We start from the raw sequence: 17,432 nt of genomic DNA on the forward strand, positions 1-17,432 counted from the left end.
CTCCTGAGCTGCCTCAGCTCAGTGTAGAGAGGATGACAGGGGTTGTCCATGATGGCTTTCAGCTTCCCTCTCATCCTCTTCTCAGTCACAGCCTCCACACTGTCCAGCTCCATCCCCACCACTGAGCTGGCCTTCCTCACCAGCTTGCTTCAGTGTGTCTGGGACAAGGGACAATCACTTGCTGTTTGACATGGCCGGCCTGGCTGCAACTGTATCCCTATTAGAGACAATATCCCAAAAAATATCAGATACAGCCAAGGTAGGATGATACTTCCATGTAAGTAATGCTGTACAATGTTCCTTAATAGACATTATAAATAATTCAGGAGAAGCCATTCAGACAGCCAAGAGGTTAAGTATAGTATATTTAAAACGTTGAGCACATTAGTACGAAGGCCACAACTTTTTTTATTGCTTTAGTTTCCTCTATCATCATCAATGTTTGACTTTTTATGTAGTTCAGCACTTTCTTAAATGTAAACATCAGTTACCAATCTGCATTTACTCAAGGACCTGAGCCAATTGTGAGGTACCTGTACTTCCTTATAATTTATACTTCTACTTTCTTCACTATAATATAAAATGGCAGCTTCCCATTGACCAGCTACATCTGCTACTATATAATATAATACTAGTGTTGTATCAATATTATAGTAGATTGGCTTAATTGCAGAACTTTGACTAGTAATGGGGATCTTCTTTTCAATGGTATAGCTATTTTAACTCAAGTAAAACACCTGAACACTTCCTCCATCATACTCAGAAGCTTCCTATCCAGCAAAGACAATAGAGGAAGAGAAACACTAGAGGGCAGCAACAGGCGACCGCTGCCTGTATCAGCCTCAGAGGAAGAAGAAGACGGAAGCGGTAGGTACAAACAGAAAACAGTGCAATGTTCGGACTCCTCGGGAAAAACAAACCTGTTAAAATCCGGAGTTGTGATCAGAACACAAAGTACGGAGTCGCAGCAAAAGATGTGAAGGAGCTGCTTGAAAAAGGCTGCAAGATATTACAGGTGAGGTGAGCCCGGGTTGGCGTTCAGGTTCAACAAGTTACCGGTTCCGCTTTCTCTTCTTCGAGCCGAGGATATGTATGAAATAAAGAAAGAAACAAAGAAAAGTCAACACTGTTGGTAAACGACAGAAACCCAGTGGTTAGCTGCTACACAGGTTGTTGTTTCAGGGAGCTGCGGACACGTTTAGGGTCATCTTCACCTAGAAACAGATACGGGGAATCTCCAAACTGTTTATGTTCAGTTGACTTTGAGCCTCAAGAGACATGCTAACATGTTCCTGACACAGTTATCTGCGTGTGAGATAAAACAAAAGTGGATTTCTACTCAGGAGCTCTGCAGACACACATATTGGAGACACAAGATACATTTAATCTGAACACACTGGGTCAGAGATAGGTCTGCAATGTGAGATAGCGTTTAATGTCAGAGGAGTTTACAGAACTACAGTGTAGTATCAGTGGAGTCTGTGTCACTTGTGTCTCCACATTGTCTGCACAGTCTGTCAAAACAGTGAAATATCTTTTAATGGGAATATAGCTGACAGTAACACAAGCCTGTCCCCACTTCAGGGCAGCCTGTTCTTTTGTCCATGGATGGGTATCACAGGTCATAGTGTAACACAAGGAGCGAGAGATAGTAAGTGTTACTGAGCATTCCCTTTTCAATGTTGTGAAAAGTACATTTAAATAAATACATTCTACCCAAATAGGCTTTGTCCGACACAATTCAAATAAAATTAACATCTTTGGGAGGACAGAAAGAGAGAATGTGAACATCTTATATTATTATTCTTATAAGTGTATAATGTTATGTCGTACTTCATTTCCAGTTGCCGCCTTCTGGTGCACATGTTTGTTTGTATGCTGATGGGACAAAAGTGACGCAGGAATTCTTCAAGACTCTCCCGGACAACACTGAACTTGTTCTTCTCGCCAGAGATCAGACATGGAGCGGAGGTAGGTGAATCAACCTCAGACACAATTCAAGACAAATGCTTCAACTCTGAACGTGTGTGTGTGTGTCCTGACCACACAAACTGTCCGTTTAGAGCCACATAGTGTTGCTGTCTGACCCTTATAAACCCTGTGCTTCTGGTTTCAGTTGTGTGTGACATTGGTCAGTTACTGAGCCCAGGCCGGTACTCCGACGGCCTCATTGAAGCGGCAAAAGGGCTCCTGTCTGATGAGGAGTCTCCTAAGAGGCGTAAAATCCTGACTGACCTGCTGCTGAACCTGGAGGATAGATCCGAGCTGGAGAGCAGAGAGGAGGATGAAGACTGGTTCAAAGGTACAAAGTCCAGTGGAGACTCTGCTGGCCATCCGCAGTGGGGCTGCTTGGTTCATGGCAGCAACACAGGGCTGCCACAGTGACATTCTGTGTTCGGTAACATTGGTCGTGAAGTGATTTACATTTTTTCTAATTAGTACAAAATGAAAGCAGAAAGAACAAATAAAAAAAGTGTCTGTGGTCCATAAAAAAACACTTTAAGTTTGTTGTTAAGTGGGGTTTCGTTTCAGGTGTCGATGCTCGGTTCAAGACAAAGGCTGCATACATGAAGTACAACTGTGAAAGCAGGATACGAGGCTACGTGAAAGAGGTAGAACTCCTGATTCTATGAGTGAATCTTCAGCCGTCTGGTATCACATCCTAACGGTTTGGTTTCCTGTCTGTGTCCGCAGGTCGATGATGCCACCAAAAGCATACAGAAGGCCAAAGTCAAGGCAGAGTTTCTGAAGGCGTCAAAGTGCCTGGTGGAGATGCTGAAGGCGGCCAAGTACAACGGCTGCTACTTTGACAGGACTGAAAAGGAGCCAGATCGCCTCTGTACTCGGGAAGGATGGTTTACCTGCCAGGTATTAGCTGAATTGTTAAGAAAATGTAATGCAGACTACATGACTTCCGCACAGATTGGCATTCCCCAGAATGCATGAATCTCTCCAATTCCAACCATTTTGTAATCACTACACCTCATCTGAGGTCAGTTGTGTTACTTATGGGCCCCATTGAAAATCCCCCCCAAAATGTTTTGCAGTGTGATTTTGACCATTTTTACAGTTAAACTCTTCTCCTCTGCTGCCTCCTCAGGGATCATTTGACCAGGAAGTGTGCCAATCTTTCCACTCCATCAACCCGTACGGCAGCAGAGAGAGCAGGATCATCTTCAGCACATGGAATCTAGACCACAGGTTGGACACTTAAGCGGAGTTAAAAAGCATTTCATTGTAAAAACCAGCCACATGGTGGGGTAATTAAATACACTGAAGACATCAGCCTTTTGACCCCACTTCTACCCGTTATTAACATGCAGTCTGTACCTGCTATATGACCCCTACACAGCCTTTTCACTGCCGCGTTGAAACTTTTCTTCTTAACCTGGTGTGCAGGATTGAAAAGAAGAGGTCGGTCATTCCCGCTCTGGTGGAAGCTCTGCAGAATCACAAGAGCGCCGACGTCAACCTGAACTACTTCTACCGCCTGCTGTTCACCAGGGAAAACCTGAAGCTGGTTCACATCGTGTGCCACAAGAAAGGAGCTCACAATCTGCTGTGTGACACCAAGAAGATTTTCAGACAAGCCAGTAACACAGACAAAGGAAAACAACAGGCCAAAGCAAAGAAGAGGCGCTTGGTGTGAATATTTTTAACTCTTACTTTTATGAAAATTTGTATTAATTTGTATGAACTGTGACGGTAATGGTGCATTATACTGATCAGTTCTGTGAATCATTATCTCAGGTGCACTTCCACAACAAGGTGACTGTCTTTTTACCTCACTTGTTTTTTTACGTACTTATGATATTTCTAAACCAGAGCTTTTATACTTTTTGGCAGTTGTTTGTTAGGGGCAAGCAATAACACTGGAACAAACCTTGAAATCATGAAAAACATTTATTTGTTCTTTGTGTTGGCACGATGATGTAAAAAGCATGAATAGATTACAATGACTGCTTGAGGCATTCACTCAGTCCCAAAGTTGCATAGGAGAATATGAAAAAGCATTTTTGCATAAATAAGGCAGTAAAAATATATAAAACATTTGACTGTGTGGTCAGAACAATCAATATATACAAAATACTACAAGATGTGAACAGCACTAGTGCAATTACTAGGTTTAAGAGTTTATCAGTAACCTTAATGTTATTATTTATAATACAGCTTTTGTACATGGTGTCATGTTTGTAAATATGAACCAATCCTGATCAGGGAAAGTGATTAGCTGCATTGATTTTTATACAGATGTGTTGTATGTTAAGCAGCTGCCAAAATAACTGAGCATATCAGACACTTAGGCTGCGTTCACACACTGTGGCCTTTTTTGCTTTGATGTGACTCAGATCAGATTTTTTCATGACAGTGTGAACAGCACAAATCACATGGAATCTTATTTCAGGGTATATGTGACTTCTATGTAACTGGAGACAATCCAGGACTGTGACCTGTTTACACTGGAATTTGATTTGGGCCACATTTAAAAAAATAATGACAGCTGCCGAAGAAAACCAATCGGAACAGAAAATCTGAATTGAGCACTAAGGCTTGCAGTGTGAACGCAGCCTTAGTGAACTATGGCTCTTTCATCCTTAAACACTGAATATGTATATTAAAAGCTCTCATCATGAAACTGCTCTTTGGCGTGTGTACCCTCCTTCACCACATTTATAGTCTGAAGCCAGCACATGATATCTATAAATATGCCGCTTTTATGTGACTTTTACATTGTACATTTTATAACTTGTCACTTGTAGATTTGTTATTTTAATCCAGCACTGTTCGCCAGCACTGTGGCTAATCTCAAGCTGCAAACTTGCTCTCAAATGAAGAAGCACAATGTTATGTGGACTGATTTGTCTGAATAAAGTGCTGTGCCAACACACCCTCCAGATAAGACAAAACACGGCTGAACCAGGGGTAGCGTGAGCAGAAATTCAGCAATAAATAACGAAACAAGCGCAACTGTATGTATTCATCACAGGTGGCTATACGAACCCCAATAATGTAGCTACGCTAGTTATCAAGTGAAGGTTAATATTTAGGCATAAGGTCAGATGTTATGGGATGGAAACAATTTGGCATTTTTGTGCGTTTGGACGGTCCTCAACAAGTTAAAAATCAATAAATTCCAAGTTCGCAATTAAGAACTTGCTTTCAAACAGTTAAAGTCATAAATACCTGTGTTCAACTTCTGTGATGCTTAAGGTTTTTTTTTTTTAGTTTCAGCACACGGCGGGGTACTGAAAGCAGGTTTAAGGCAAATGCACCCTCATAATGTTGGCCTGTCTGTGAGCGACGGCCGGCTGACAGCTGCAGATTCAGCTTCCCGCTGACCGCGCTCACATGGCGGTGACTGATGAGCATCGCCACACGTGGTATATTCGTTATGACTGATTAAACTTGATTAAATGCGTTTTTCCTAAGTGCTGAGTCCAACTTCGAGTCCACCACGGTTATTAGTTCAGTCACTCCTCATTAAGCGTCCCCTCTGCCGTCGTGCTGCATACTGCTGAGGCCCGCCTCCTCTTCATCGCTGTCCTCTCGTGCGTAGTAATGTCGTCTCCTGTTCTCCCTGTGACCACGGGCAGAAGTCGCCGACGACCTCTGCGGAAAGTCCTGCAGAGTAAAAAAAAAAGTCGATGTTGTGATTCATTCATCGTGGACGTCATCTTCACCAAAACAACACAAACTGTGCACTTCACTGCTCCAATTTAGCCTAAGAAATATCACTGATATAACACACTTCACACTCCATAACACCGTCTGAGCTAATCAATCACGCGCAGTAGCCGTAATGCTTCACCTGCACAGTGTCCAGGTTTCCAAAGAACTGCTCCACGGGAAGAATCTGATTACTGTCGTCATCTGGGAAGAGGTTTTTGTCGGTTTCTTCACACTCCATGTCCTCGGGCTCCTGTTTGTCCGAGGTGCCGTTCACTCTGCGGCCCTCCATGTCCAGCCCCGTCCTCAGCTCGTTCTCTTTGCCCTCCTGTCCTTCGAGCTCTGGTGACGCCGAGCATCTCCTCCTGCCTGCGGACTGGTGGCATTCACAGCTGATGCGAGAGAGTCTCTCCAGGGGACCGTCTGCTTTACTGTGACCGCCGACCGCCGAACTGCTCTCTGCTGCCGAGTGCCTCTTGGGACTTCTCATACATCTCCTCCTTGTCGCAGACGCCTGGTGACAGAATGTTAAAGACCGTGGTTAGGATGATACAGTTGAAGTGTTACCTGTTCTCTCCTGTATTCAGGTTAACAAACCTTTCTGGAGCTTTTGACCTCAGCGCTGATCTTCCTCTTTCTGGGCTTCAAGCTGTCGAGTTGACCAGGCATCTGCAACAGAAAGAGGTTTGTTCAATCCCGTGAGGCAATGTTCTGTTATAGAGATGTGTTAATGATGGTTTCAGTCAGCAGGGAGGCAGCTGTCATTATCCCAGCAGCTCCGGGGCTCCTGCGTAGACTAAATGTTTTCACTGAGCTTCTCTAGCTTCAACAATATCACAAGCTGGGTAACTTTCCAAAACACAGGCCTGTAAGAGTGGCTTAGCTTCATTTTATTGGGCCTTTTTTAATGCGAGCTAGGTTTAAAACCTCAATTTAAGAGCATCAGGGTGTGACGGTTTTCTAGCGTGTTTACAATGTTGAGATGTTCTGTGTACCTCTGAGACAAAGATTTATGGCTGTGTAGAAATGTGGATGCTTTTTTTTTGTCCAACATTGATTGTGATAATCTGTGGGGTATTTTCAGCAGGCAATGTCTCGATGTTTGTGTCCTCCACTCTCAGGTATTTTGAGTGACAGAGGACATTTTGGATTCATGTAACACAATGTTAAAGAGGAAACAGAAACGCTTCACTATTTGCTGTAAAGTTTCTACATTGTTTAAACCCCACAAGGCTGTGTGCAGTCCCCTGAGCCCCATCAACACTCCTGTGTCTTCCACTGGCCAAACTCCTCCCAAAAAGACATCTATTTACAGAGTTGACACTCTTTTTAAGAAATCGTTATCCAGGAGTTTTCTTTTGACAATACAGAACAGCTCTTGCTCTCACACTGCCATATAAATTACCAGCAGACAATGTTGACACATTTAAGTCCAGTTGTATTCCTCCCTTTATAATATGCTGTTTCATGTTGAAGTTATAAGTTTTTCTCCTCACGTGACATTTATAAGTAAAACTCAAATCAATTAGAATTGATTTTATTTGACAGAAAATGTAACTTGTAGAAAAGTAAATGTGTTCGTTGAGATTTTTACGTGCAACAAACACTTTTATTTTGTAGGAGATGAATTATGAATACAGTTAACATTGCTGTGCATGTAGGACATCTGAGTGAGGGGCTAAGATATCATATCATTTTTCCAGGACAACATATTTTATTTTATTTTTTATTTTTTACACGATATTTGGTCATGTTTATCAATGTCCAGGTGTTTCCATGACTGGAAAACTACTCTCTAAATTTCCATGTTTTCCATGAAGCGCGGTGACCCTGAATGTAACGTCACACGACGACTCAAAACCTCCAATAAATGAACTTTATTCATTTAACGTTACATTTAGTGCTGACCAAACCACGCCGAATTTAAATTCGTACAATACAGTTCATACTGTAACTGTTTCATTTAATTTGTCCAGTAAAGTAACTGAGCTTTTCACAGTTAAACTCCAGTCGCACAGTCGGTAAACAACACATCATGGCGAGAGACGCACGATAACTCAGGTCATGCATCATAAACAAATGAGTCACATGGCACAACAACGACTTCAGCGTCGTCTGTGGTTACAATGACACACACCCGGGTCTTATATGATATATTAAAATCTCACAGGAGCTTTCAAAACAGCGTCTGATAATCGACCTCGATATATCAGCTACAACTTAGCTAATAGTGCTAGCTGGAGAGCTATAAGCTGCCGCCGGCAACTCGTTCACTAGCACAGCAGCCGGTGACAGTATATCTTATACCCTTACCTTGTGCACCATTTGCCGGCGTAATGCTTCTGTATTTCAGCGACCCTGAAGTGTAGACTCTCTGGTTGGTTGTTAGCTTTCACAGCAGTCGGCTTTGACTAGCTACAAACTAACTAACCACAGTAATTAAACGATATGTGGCGTCGTATTTCCTGTTGCTGAGGTTCACGCAGAGGTCAGAGAGTCTCCGTCCATCAAGACCTCGTCTGCACCGCACTGTTACCGTCTGCTCCAGCTGTCTGTGTATTATATATCTAAAGTTTCTGCTTGAATATTTTTACTGTAGCACGTTGACTCAATATGTTGACATTTGTAATACTTAATACACCCGCGGTATCCATCCTTACAGGATTTTCCATGATTTTATTTTGAAGGCCAACTCGCCCTCTTCCGCTTTTCCGCCCTCTCACTCAACACTCGTACTGTTACTGTTAGCTCATCATAAGGTGGGCCTCCTTTCTCCTCTGTGCTACATGTAATGATATGTACACGATAAACCGTGTTTGTGTCGGTGGACATACGTGAGGAGACTGTTGACTCGGTTTGCAGCGCTGGGTTTGGGTCGGTTTGGGTCGGTTTTGGTTGGTTTTGGTTTAAGTGGGTCATGTGAGGTGACAGGCAGGGTGGAAACAAAGTGTAATTCCAGAGAATGTCCACAAGAGGCTGCTAGAGGCTTTCTAAATCCACCCTCTGTGGTAAATACGTCTGATGACATAATAACGACTTATTATTGGAGAATTGGTTTTAAAAACTGCGTTGTACTGACCATTTTACAGAAACCACATGAGTAGTTGCGTAACATCAAAAAAAATAATTCCAATAACTAATATCCACTCCAATAACTAATATCTATTCCAATAACACCAAAATAATGCCATTTGATGGCATTTCTTTGGGATATAAAGGACACTTGTGATGTTCAGTTTCCATGTTGTTGATGTAAAACTGCTGTGTTTTTTTTCTAATAATATACTGAGAAAGAATAGTTGAACCTTGGAAAAAGTTTGTAGTTGCCCTTTAAGTACCTGTTAACAGATTAGGTGAGAGAAGTCACATTTAGACCACTTAACAACTACCAACGACCAGCTAAATCATTTGTTTTAAACTGATTTTCTTGTGTGAATCCATTTCTGAAACAACTGTGCATCTGTTTTGTTCTTTTATCCACACTGGTTAGATTTTTTTCTTTTTTCTTAAAGGGACAGTGAAAGCAAATATTTTACAGACTAATTCATCTTATTTTTAAATGGTCTTACTTGTAATTAAAAGGAACTTTTGGTTTAAAGTTTTCCAGTGCTTTATTTACTTTATATTGAGTATGCCTAACTTTTATTGTGCTTATCTATAGTATCTTTAAAGTTTAAGAAAGGTCATTGTTAAATGTTTTTTTATTATTTCCAAATAATCCCTGTTGTATTGTGTTTGTGATTATTACCTGATGGGGCCAGATGTATAAAGGATGTACGCGCAAAACCCGTGCGTAGCTTCGCCTTTTCCCACAGAACTATTACATCCTTCAGAGAAGTGGAGGTTGAAATGATGAGGTGGACATGCAAACAAAAGGGAGCTGTCACCCTAGAATAAATCATTGTTTATGGTTGTTATGTAGTTAGTCTAAACAGCGTTCAGAAAAATGTTACTCAGAGGCGCATTTATCATCTTAAAATGTTAACTGATTTATGAGTGACACATTTTAGCATTATTTCTGCTCACCTTCTGTCAACCCTGTTAATGAAAACATCATTAACACCCTTCTCCTTCAACCCTGAGCTGCTTTGTCTGTTAGTATGAGCTCTGTAGAACCATCACTGCTCGTTGCTCTGATGTTCAGTGACGGTGACTGAGACCTCCCCAGGTTGATGGGTTGCAGGTACATGTGACAGATTATTGCTATGGGCGCTATGAATAACTCCAGCTGTGCGTAATGGTCGCGCGTAATGACAGCTCCGTTGGACCACCTCGCTGAATAAACACAATCAGTTGTAGTTTTTTCTCATTGGCAGGTCTATTGAGTGCTAATGATGAATGAGTAGTGGAGCTGGCACAAGTGTCGACATGCAAACGGATGATTGAGGGCGTATCTACGGCCATAAGTGTGAGTGGAAATGCAGCTGCACAATGATTGACATTTCTAAATCAGACTCAGGCGTACGGACAGATTTATTCATCTGACGACGATTGAAATAATCTTTATAAGTATAGAGAAAGAAAAGTTCTATTCATCTGTCCCTTTGTGAGTGTGAGGAACGGAAAACCTGCTGATCCCAGACCAGTGTGGCTCATTAGTGGGAGGAGATATTTAGAAGGGGGGGGGTTCTGGGAAAAGGAGAGAGAGGTCTCCTGCAGCAGGTCTCCAATCAGTTTGTGTAGACACAGAGGACGGAGGAGAGGAAGCCCGGGGACATGCTCCGTATCCTTCATCGTTCCCCCGCACCCAGAGGCGACGCATGACTCCTGAGTGCCGTCATGGGCAAAAGAGGCCCCGGGGCCACTTCAATGTCAGCGCACTCACGTAGCAGAGGACGCTACCTCTGGTGTCCAAAAGAGCAGGGGCGGCGGTGGTGGACTCCATCACAGTTGTGAAACACTATGAAGGCAAAAGGTACAGCGTGTGAGGGTCTCTGGGCGCCGCAGTGAGAGCCATGGATCACCTTTTCCGGAGGAAGCGGGTCGGTCTGCTGAAGCCCCTGCTGAGTCTGTCTCTAGTCTTCGCCTCTTTCCTCATGATCCACAAGCTGAAACTGGCAGAGAAGGACGGAGTGGGGGTTAAACACGCCAGGGAGACCGGCTGGTGCGGCTCTGAGTGTTTTTCATTCAAGAAGGGGATCGTGAAAAACAGTTTGGGGAGCTCGGAGTCTCCGGCGCCAAGCAACGATTTGGACGCGCAGCGGGTCTCCAATGTGACCCCGGCTTCCTGGGACGCACAGGTTCTCAACTGCAGCGAGGACGCGTCGGTGAGGACCCAGGACTGGTTCCGACGCTTGGACCCGAGGTTTCACCAGTTCGTCCTGCACAGACACTGCAGGTACTTCCCCATGCTCATCAACCACCCGGAGAAATGCGCGGACGGAGAGGTGCACCTCCTCATGGTGGTCAAATCCGTTATCGAGCAGCACGACCGGCGGGAGGCGGTGCGCAAAACCTGGGGCAAAGAGCACACGGTGGATGGGAAGAAAATCAAAACTTTATTTCTTTTGGGGAGCCCGACAACCGGCAAAGACACCAAGAACCTCCAGAAACTGATCGAGTACGAGGATCGGATCTACGGGGACATCCTCCAGTGGGACTTTATGGACACTTTCTTCAACCTGACCCTGAAGGAGGTCAACTTTCTCAAGTGGTTCGACATCTACTGCTCCGGGGTGCAGTTCATATTCAAAGGAGATGACGATGTGTTTGTGAACACGCGCAACCTGCTGGAGCTCATCGGCTTCAAGGTGGAGGAGCGCAAAGAAGCAGACCTGTTTGTGGGGGACACCATCTCCAAGGCGATCCCGATCCGAAACCGGCAGAGCAAATACTACATCCCCAAAGAGCTGTACGATAAGCCATATCCCCCTTATGTGGGAGGTGGGGGGTTTCTGATGTCCTCCCAGCTGGCCAGGAGGCTCTTCGTGGTCTCGGAGGACCTGGAGTTGTACCCGATTGACGACGTGTTTTTGGGGATGTGCCTGCAGAAGCTGCACTTGGCCCCTGAGTTGCACCCTGGCTTCAGGACCTTCGGCATCGCCAGGCGCAGGGTGAGCCCCATGAACAGCGAGCCCTGCTTTTATAAAAACCTGATCGTGGTGCACAAGCTGAGCGCGCAGGAGCTGCTCAGGATGTGGAGCGTGGTGCACAACGCAGAACTGATATGCGCTCAAAAGACCTCCATATGATTGTCAGTGAATCAATTCCCCTAAAGCCGAACTGGCAGCCGGGATACGTAGAAGACCATCGTAGATCGTGATCTTTGCTGATTTATCATAGCAAACAGCTGTGATACAAACATGTATGTTTTCATCCAAACTGTTTTTATTCAGTCAACTTTTCAATGTTCACTAATTTGAGCTTTTTCTATATGTCAGATTAAAAAGGTTGGGTTTCCTCTCCACTAGTCCTCCTGATACTTTGATTTTTTTTTTCCATTTTGTGAAACCACTACCACACAACTCCACACTGTGCCAGCGTCCCAGGAAGGTGTGTAGGTTCCTGATTCTTGGTGCCATTTCAGCTTGGTGTTCGTCAATGTTCATCTGTGATCAAGTGTGGATGTAAGATACATGGCTGTGATGGTTTTAGTGCGCGTTTGTGCAGGCATAAATAAGACTTGACTTGTTGCATCCAGGTGTTCCTCTCAAACTGCTGATTTTATTGTCAATTTCTGATTTTAAGTTAACGACGTTGGACTCTCAGCACAAAACAAACAGCTGCCTTCATGGTGGAGTGATGACTCTGTAGGGTACTGACATTGTACAAATCAAATGATTAGATTTTTTTGTAAGTTAATATATTATGTTATTCCACCTTTTATTTTTGAAGTGTTAATTCATTTCTGTATAATTTCCAGAAGCAGGCCAGAAACCAAAGAAACTAAATGGCTGTAACACTGTAGATTTGTGTATGATAGTGTAAATAAAGTCTGTCGGCTTTGTAAATACAGAATTATGATCGTGAATTATGATTCATATCGATGTGTGAACACTTATTACTGGGGGAGGTTTGGAAAAACTCTTTGATTGTCATGTGAAACCACACCTGCAATGTTGAGCTTCATGTAGCTTTATTTAAACAAATACAGAAAAAATAGCCATTTCATGCCAAAATTATTATTACTCAGAAAATACTGACTACTATGCACATAAAAAAACACCATAAAATATCCACTGTTGCAATAGTCCTCAATACAGAAGCATAATAAAGTCAACTTGACGTATTAGAAACCAAATATACTCTCTTATATACCAACTATATTGATGTTGCTTCTCCACTAATACAACAGTTAGTGTTATCATACACATTAATGAAGAATTTGCCCTGCTAATATTACAATTTGTAAAATTCAACAATCTGAAAACACCCCGGACAGAGTTTTAAGGTTCTTTCAGTTCTTGGCTGCGGATGAATTAGATATATTACAGTCAGCATCGTCATAACACTGTGTTGTACAAACAGAAGTAGCAACATTATATCGTTATCTATAAATCTGGCTAATTGTTGACAGAGTTCTTAAAGAATATGTGAAGTGCTTCAAAGTGTTTGCTGGGGTTAAAGTTATATTCGGCAGAAATCAAGTGGACTTGAAGAAAAACAGGCGCTACACAAATTCTACCGTATACAGTACATTCATCTCCATTTTATTTGAATAGTTCTGTTGGGTTAAAAGGTGTACGTTCTGTCACTAGTCTAGTAGAGCATATAAAACTGTGCTATCTACTCAAGATTGTCAGTAGGCAATAAGCAGGAAAATAAATTATGTCTATACTATACTGATTATCAGTGCTAAAGCATCATCATCCCTTTGGCAAAGTGCTACTTCGTCCCCTCTATATAATCTATTTAAGACAAGAAATGATAATGTAAACAGACAGCAAAGCGTGAAGCTGACAGTGAAGCTACACTCAGGTTGCCGACGGATTTAGAACTAAAGCTTCGTCTGCTGGAGGGTTGCCAAGTGAGGAAAAGACTTCTGCTTGTAACTAAACCTCCTTCGTCCTCTCCTCTCTTCCCATTACGCCTCCTACGAGGAGTGTTGTTTGTCATCGTCCTCTGATGAGATGTAGTGATTGATTACATATTTAATGATACTACACTGATTATCCGTGGGTTTTCTCTATATCCTGGGTTTTACTGAAGGGTTGTGATGATTTGAAACACAATACTGAAAGCCTTTTCTTTAATGGAATAACTGTCAATTATTACCATCTTTTAATACAATGTTCACATGTATAGCAGCGTTGGAGAGCTTGTGCAGCTTTAAAGGGAACCCTCACACATCTTTCACAGAAAGGTTCATTTACTAACCGGTGAGAACGGTTGTATAATGTTTTCTGCGGCTCTGGAGGAGGTTTTTTTAAGTCTGAGAAAATAACCCTGAAGATGTCATAGTGATGTCATCAGGGTTACCTCAGCTTGGGCTCGGAAACAATCATTTATGACAGAAAGCCTGCACTGCACACTGACTGTGTTGAATCTATAAGATGTGGGTATTTACCAGACTCACGGGGTCTAACAAGAAGATGACATTAGCGACTAAAAGCCAGGATATGTCTTCCAGTGCTGCCTCCATTTTGACTGTTCTTTTAAAAATCTGTCTCTTTCGAGTCACTCAAACTTGACGGAAGAACAATATTATATCAATGGACCCTTTAAAAACTGTACAATCCCCCACCACGGAGGCTCCAAACGGCAGTGAGCAATATGAAAAATTAGAGCCTTAAACCTGGAAGGAGTAAAGTAAGGAGCTATCAACAAACAGCAGACACTGCTCATGTTCACTGGCCCAGCAGGTGTGTGACGGCAGAGATTTAACATATAGACAAAAGAGGCACGAGCTCTAATATTGGTCCAGCTGTCTATTCTGTGTGGACCGTCTGTCACTGACCATAACAGGACTAGAATGTGATTAGATTAAATACAGTGTCTCAATAAATGGATACAACACCACATTGTAATGTCAGTTTGTACAGACGGCTATATTTTAGTCATTTTTTTATATGGCTTGAATCGAAAATCTGTATTGGCCTTTAAAATCTTCAGTGAAAACATCTGAAACCTGTTCTTTGAAAGTGCTGTTATGCAGGAACGTGGGAGCGGGACATATGGGCGTGGGGTGGAATTACTACAGGGATGTTTGTTGCTGTTGGGTTCCTCCTCTTGGTATCCACTGGGTGCTTAGAACCAGTTTCAGTGCTTCCCTGGTGTATGTCCTTTGGCCAGAGGTGCCAGGGCTGGGATCCGACTGCCTCTGCCCATGGGTCTGGGTCTGGCTCTGGCCCCAACCGACCAGGACTGCTTCAGCTTGGCTCCACCGACAGCCCTGCCTGGACACACACACACGAACACACACACACACAAAATTACATTCTTACAGTAAATCTTTGTAAGAACAGAGGGCACTTTTGTGGCACCCTTGTGTATTATTTAGCACTAAACAAAGTAGCCTGCATTACCTGTGATATTAGTATAAACAGGGAGGTTTCACAATGTGAGCAGCCGTGGTGATGTGGCGGCACACTGGGAGAGATCTCACATCACAGGGCTAACTATCAATATACAGCAAGCTACCTGTTCTGTCAGTCTATTAGTGGAATTAGAAAAATGTCAAATAGTTCACAGATTATTGACTTAATTAAAAGCAAGAAGCCTGTTATCTCTTAACCAGGTAAATCAAGATACATGATGTTTTCAGTTGCTTAGCACCTTTGGTAAACTAGTTCCTGGGGAAAACCCTGAGAAGCATTAATTGTTGACCGATGCTCCCTTCAGAGTAGTAAGGTAGCAAAGCACTCACAAGATGGATTGAATTGTTTGTAAAGTTTTCAGGGTCTGTATGTCAGTGGGGTCCTAATGACGCCTTGTGGCACCCCTGAAGTGAAGAACAGCAAGCAAGCAAACTTGTTTCAAGTCATAATCCTTAAGATTTCATTCCTGGTGGTTACTTGAGGTAACTGCTGTTGCATTTTAATAACAGCTTCCGGAGCTCATTTCAAAATGACACACATCAACCACTGGGGGCATCAAACACGCCTTGAGCCGTGACTCCTTCAGAAATGCAACAGAAGAAGAGTGACGGTTTTACAGCCGTTCACAGCGCAGATGAACAAACCATAGGCTGAGAGGCCTCATGGGACCATGTTGGTTTAATAAAGAGGACTACAGGAGACAGCCAACAATGCTGTGCAACAATAATACTCAGTTCATTGACTCTTGTCTTCCGAATTGTGTCCAAGTGCGTGCATGCTGTGAACCTCAGCTACATGGGCACGCAACTCTACCAGTAACAATAAAAACTGCTATGTTTAGATACAATTACAGAGTGCAAATACACTGATTAATTGTTGCTTGATGCCAACCATAAACAGTATCACAAATGTGGTGTAATATGATGACAACCTTAAGGATTATGACTTTAATATATTCAGTAGTGGTCCTCGAGTGTGAGTGGGCTGAACAAACTCAGTGGTCACTCTGGCATCAAGATTCTATTAAAGTAATGTGATACTCAACTGTACAAAAAACAAGATTCTTGTGATGTGATGTGACTATAAAGTCCACATAAAACAGAAATCAGAGAGCTATTTGCCTCTGCATATTTACCTATTCCCTGTAAATCCAGGCAGCAAGGGAGGGACACATTAACTGACTCTGCCGGACTGGGAGCTACCAGTGAACAGCACATCCAGACTGGGACTGAATGCAGCGTCCTATGTCGACAGAAGACAGTTTGACAGCAGGAAATACAGTACCGAGGTGGGTGTTTTTGCCAGTTTTGGCTTTTGGCAGCTAATGTTAGCTGCACAAGTGAACTAGCTAACAGGATCTAACATTACTGTTGGCGACAGTTCACCAAGTCCATCTGAAACTCTGTAAATCACCTCAGTACCGCTGTCGTCAAACTGTCCTCTGTCTGTCTCCGAGGTTGTGTTCACAGGGAGGCTGCTGAGCACCGTTCGGTTGCACGCCAACCGCAGCTACAGCTTTACAGAACAGCGGGAGGACGTCAGAGGGAAGATACATAATAATATTTTCTCCATAAAATATGATTCAGTTTCACCAAATCACTGATAAAGTTGTGCTTTTGTACAGTAGCGAGCCGTCCTGTTAGCTTGCTTGCTTGCTAACTAATGAATCTTCATCTGAGGATGCAATCTTAAAGGGTAAAACATTTTCATTTCACCTGGACTTTAACAATCTGCTTCCAACCACTACCATGATTGCGAAATATCGCTCAAAATGGATACACAAACGCCCACTACACGAGGCTCCGAATTAAATCTGTCACTATTTTTATGTGCCTCATTCTCTGCTGAGGCAGGAAACCAGTAGTGGAAAAGCTGCAACATGAAATTTTTACCAACAAGCATGGACACTTTGTATAGCTCTCACAGTGAACGTTGGGGAGGTAGGTGTAAGCAGAGGTTGTATGAATGCTTTACCTTGTGCCGGCTGGGTTCTCTGGGACACCGCAGTCCTGCGTGAGTTTTGTTTACAGCCCTCCCTGCCCATGAGGTGAGCCTTCCAGGCCTGGAACGGGGACAAAGTATCTCAGTTAGTCCGTTCCTCTCCCAGGTACTCTCTCAATCAGGGTAACCACGGGTGACTGTAGGCCCAGTCAGGGCCCGTACGGCTGCCCTCCCTCCAACTAACACTGCAGTCTTTCACTGGGTCTATGCTCAGAGCTCTGGCAGCCAGAGTGTGACTTTCTGTGAGATTTTGTTTTTTCTTCATTAATTTTTAAGGGTGTGTGTGAG

The 17,432-nt window shown here is 43.2% G+C and overlaps 4 protein-coding genes across 5 annotated transcripts in view; 2 read left to right on the forward strand and 2 right to left on the reverse strand.

Annotated features, from left to right (window-relative positions):
* Nucleotides 1-859: 859 nt before the first annotated feature.
* On the forward strand, nt 860-4,636 carry dffb (DNA fragmentation factor, beta polypeptide (caspase-activated DNase)). Its single transcript, XM_035657185.1, has 7 exons — nt 860-1,015; nt 1,845-1,971; nt 2,117-2,302; nt 2,533-2,612; nt 2,695-2,868; nt 3,101-3,201; nt 3,400-4,636. Exons 1-7 carry the CDS (start codon nt 893-895, stop codon nt 3,647-3,649), a joined length of 1,041 nt encoding a protein of 346 aa, XP_035513078.1. The 5' UTR covers nt 860-892; the 3' UTR covers nt 3,650-4,636.
* cunh1orf174 (chromosome unknown C1orf174 homolog) lies at nt 3,885-8,178 on the reverse strand. Its single transcript, XM_035657186.1, has 4 exons — nt 7,981-8,178; nt 6,265-6,336; nt 5,810-6,181; nt 3,885-5,622 (listed from the first exon to the last, which is right to left on the reverse strand). The coding sequence occupies exons 1-4, from the start codon at nt 7,990-7,992 to the stop codon at nt 5,482-5,484; spliced, it is 597 nt and encodes a 198-aa protein (XP_035513079.1). The 5' UTR covers nt 7,993-8,178; the 3' UTR covers nt 3,885-5,481.
* A 2,099-nt stretch (nt 8,179-10,277) lies between these two features.
* On the forward strand, nt 10,278-12,569 carry b3gnt7l (UDP-GlcNAc:betaGal beta-1,3-N-acetylglucosaminyltransferase 7, like). Its single transcript, XM_035656048.1, has one exon. The coding sequence runs from the start codon at nt 10,623-10,625 to the stop codon at nt 11,856-11,858; it is 1,236 nt and encodes a 411-aa protein (XP_035511941.1). The 5' UTR covers nt 10,278-10,622; the 3' UTR covers nt 11,859-12,569.
* A 162-nt stretch (nt 12,570-12,731) lies between these two features.
* The window catches only part of cep104 (centrosomal protein 104), a 32,244-nt gene continuing 27,543 nt past the window's right edge, over nt 12,732-17,432 (reverse strand). For both annotated transcript variants that reach the window (XM_035656109.1, XM_035656111.1), the window contains 2 exons: nt 17,118-17,205; nt 12,732-15,002 (listed from right to left, as the gene is read on the reverse strand). In XM_035656109.1, coding sequence (XP_035512002.1) covers nt 14,866-15,002; nt 17,118-17,205 — 225 coding nt within the window. In that variant the 3' untranslated portion in view covers nt 12,732-14,865. The remainder of the gene's footprint in view (nt 15,003-17,117; nt 17,206-17,432) is intronic.

The sequence above is a fragment of the Morone saxatilis genome, unplaced genomic scaffold (genome assembly GCF_004916995.1).
Source record: "Morone saxatilis isolate NCDOM2014 unplaced genomic scaffold, NCSU_SB_2.0 Contig15, whole genome shotgun sequence".
Taxonomy (NCBI): Eukaryota; Metazoa; Chordata; class Actinopteri; family Moronidae; genus Morone; species Morone saxatilis.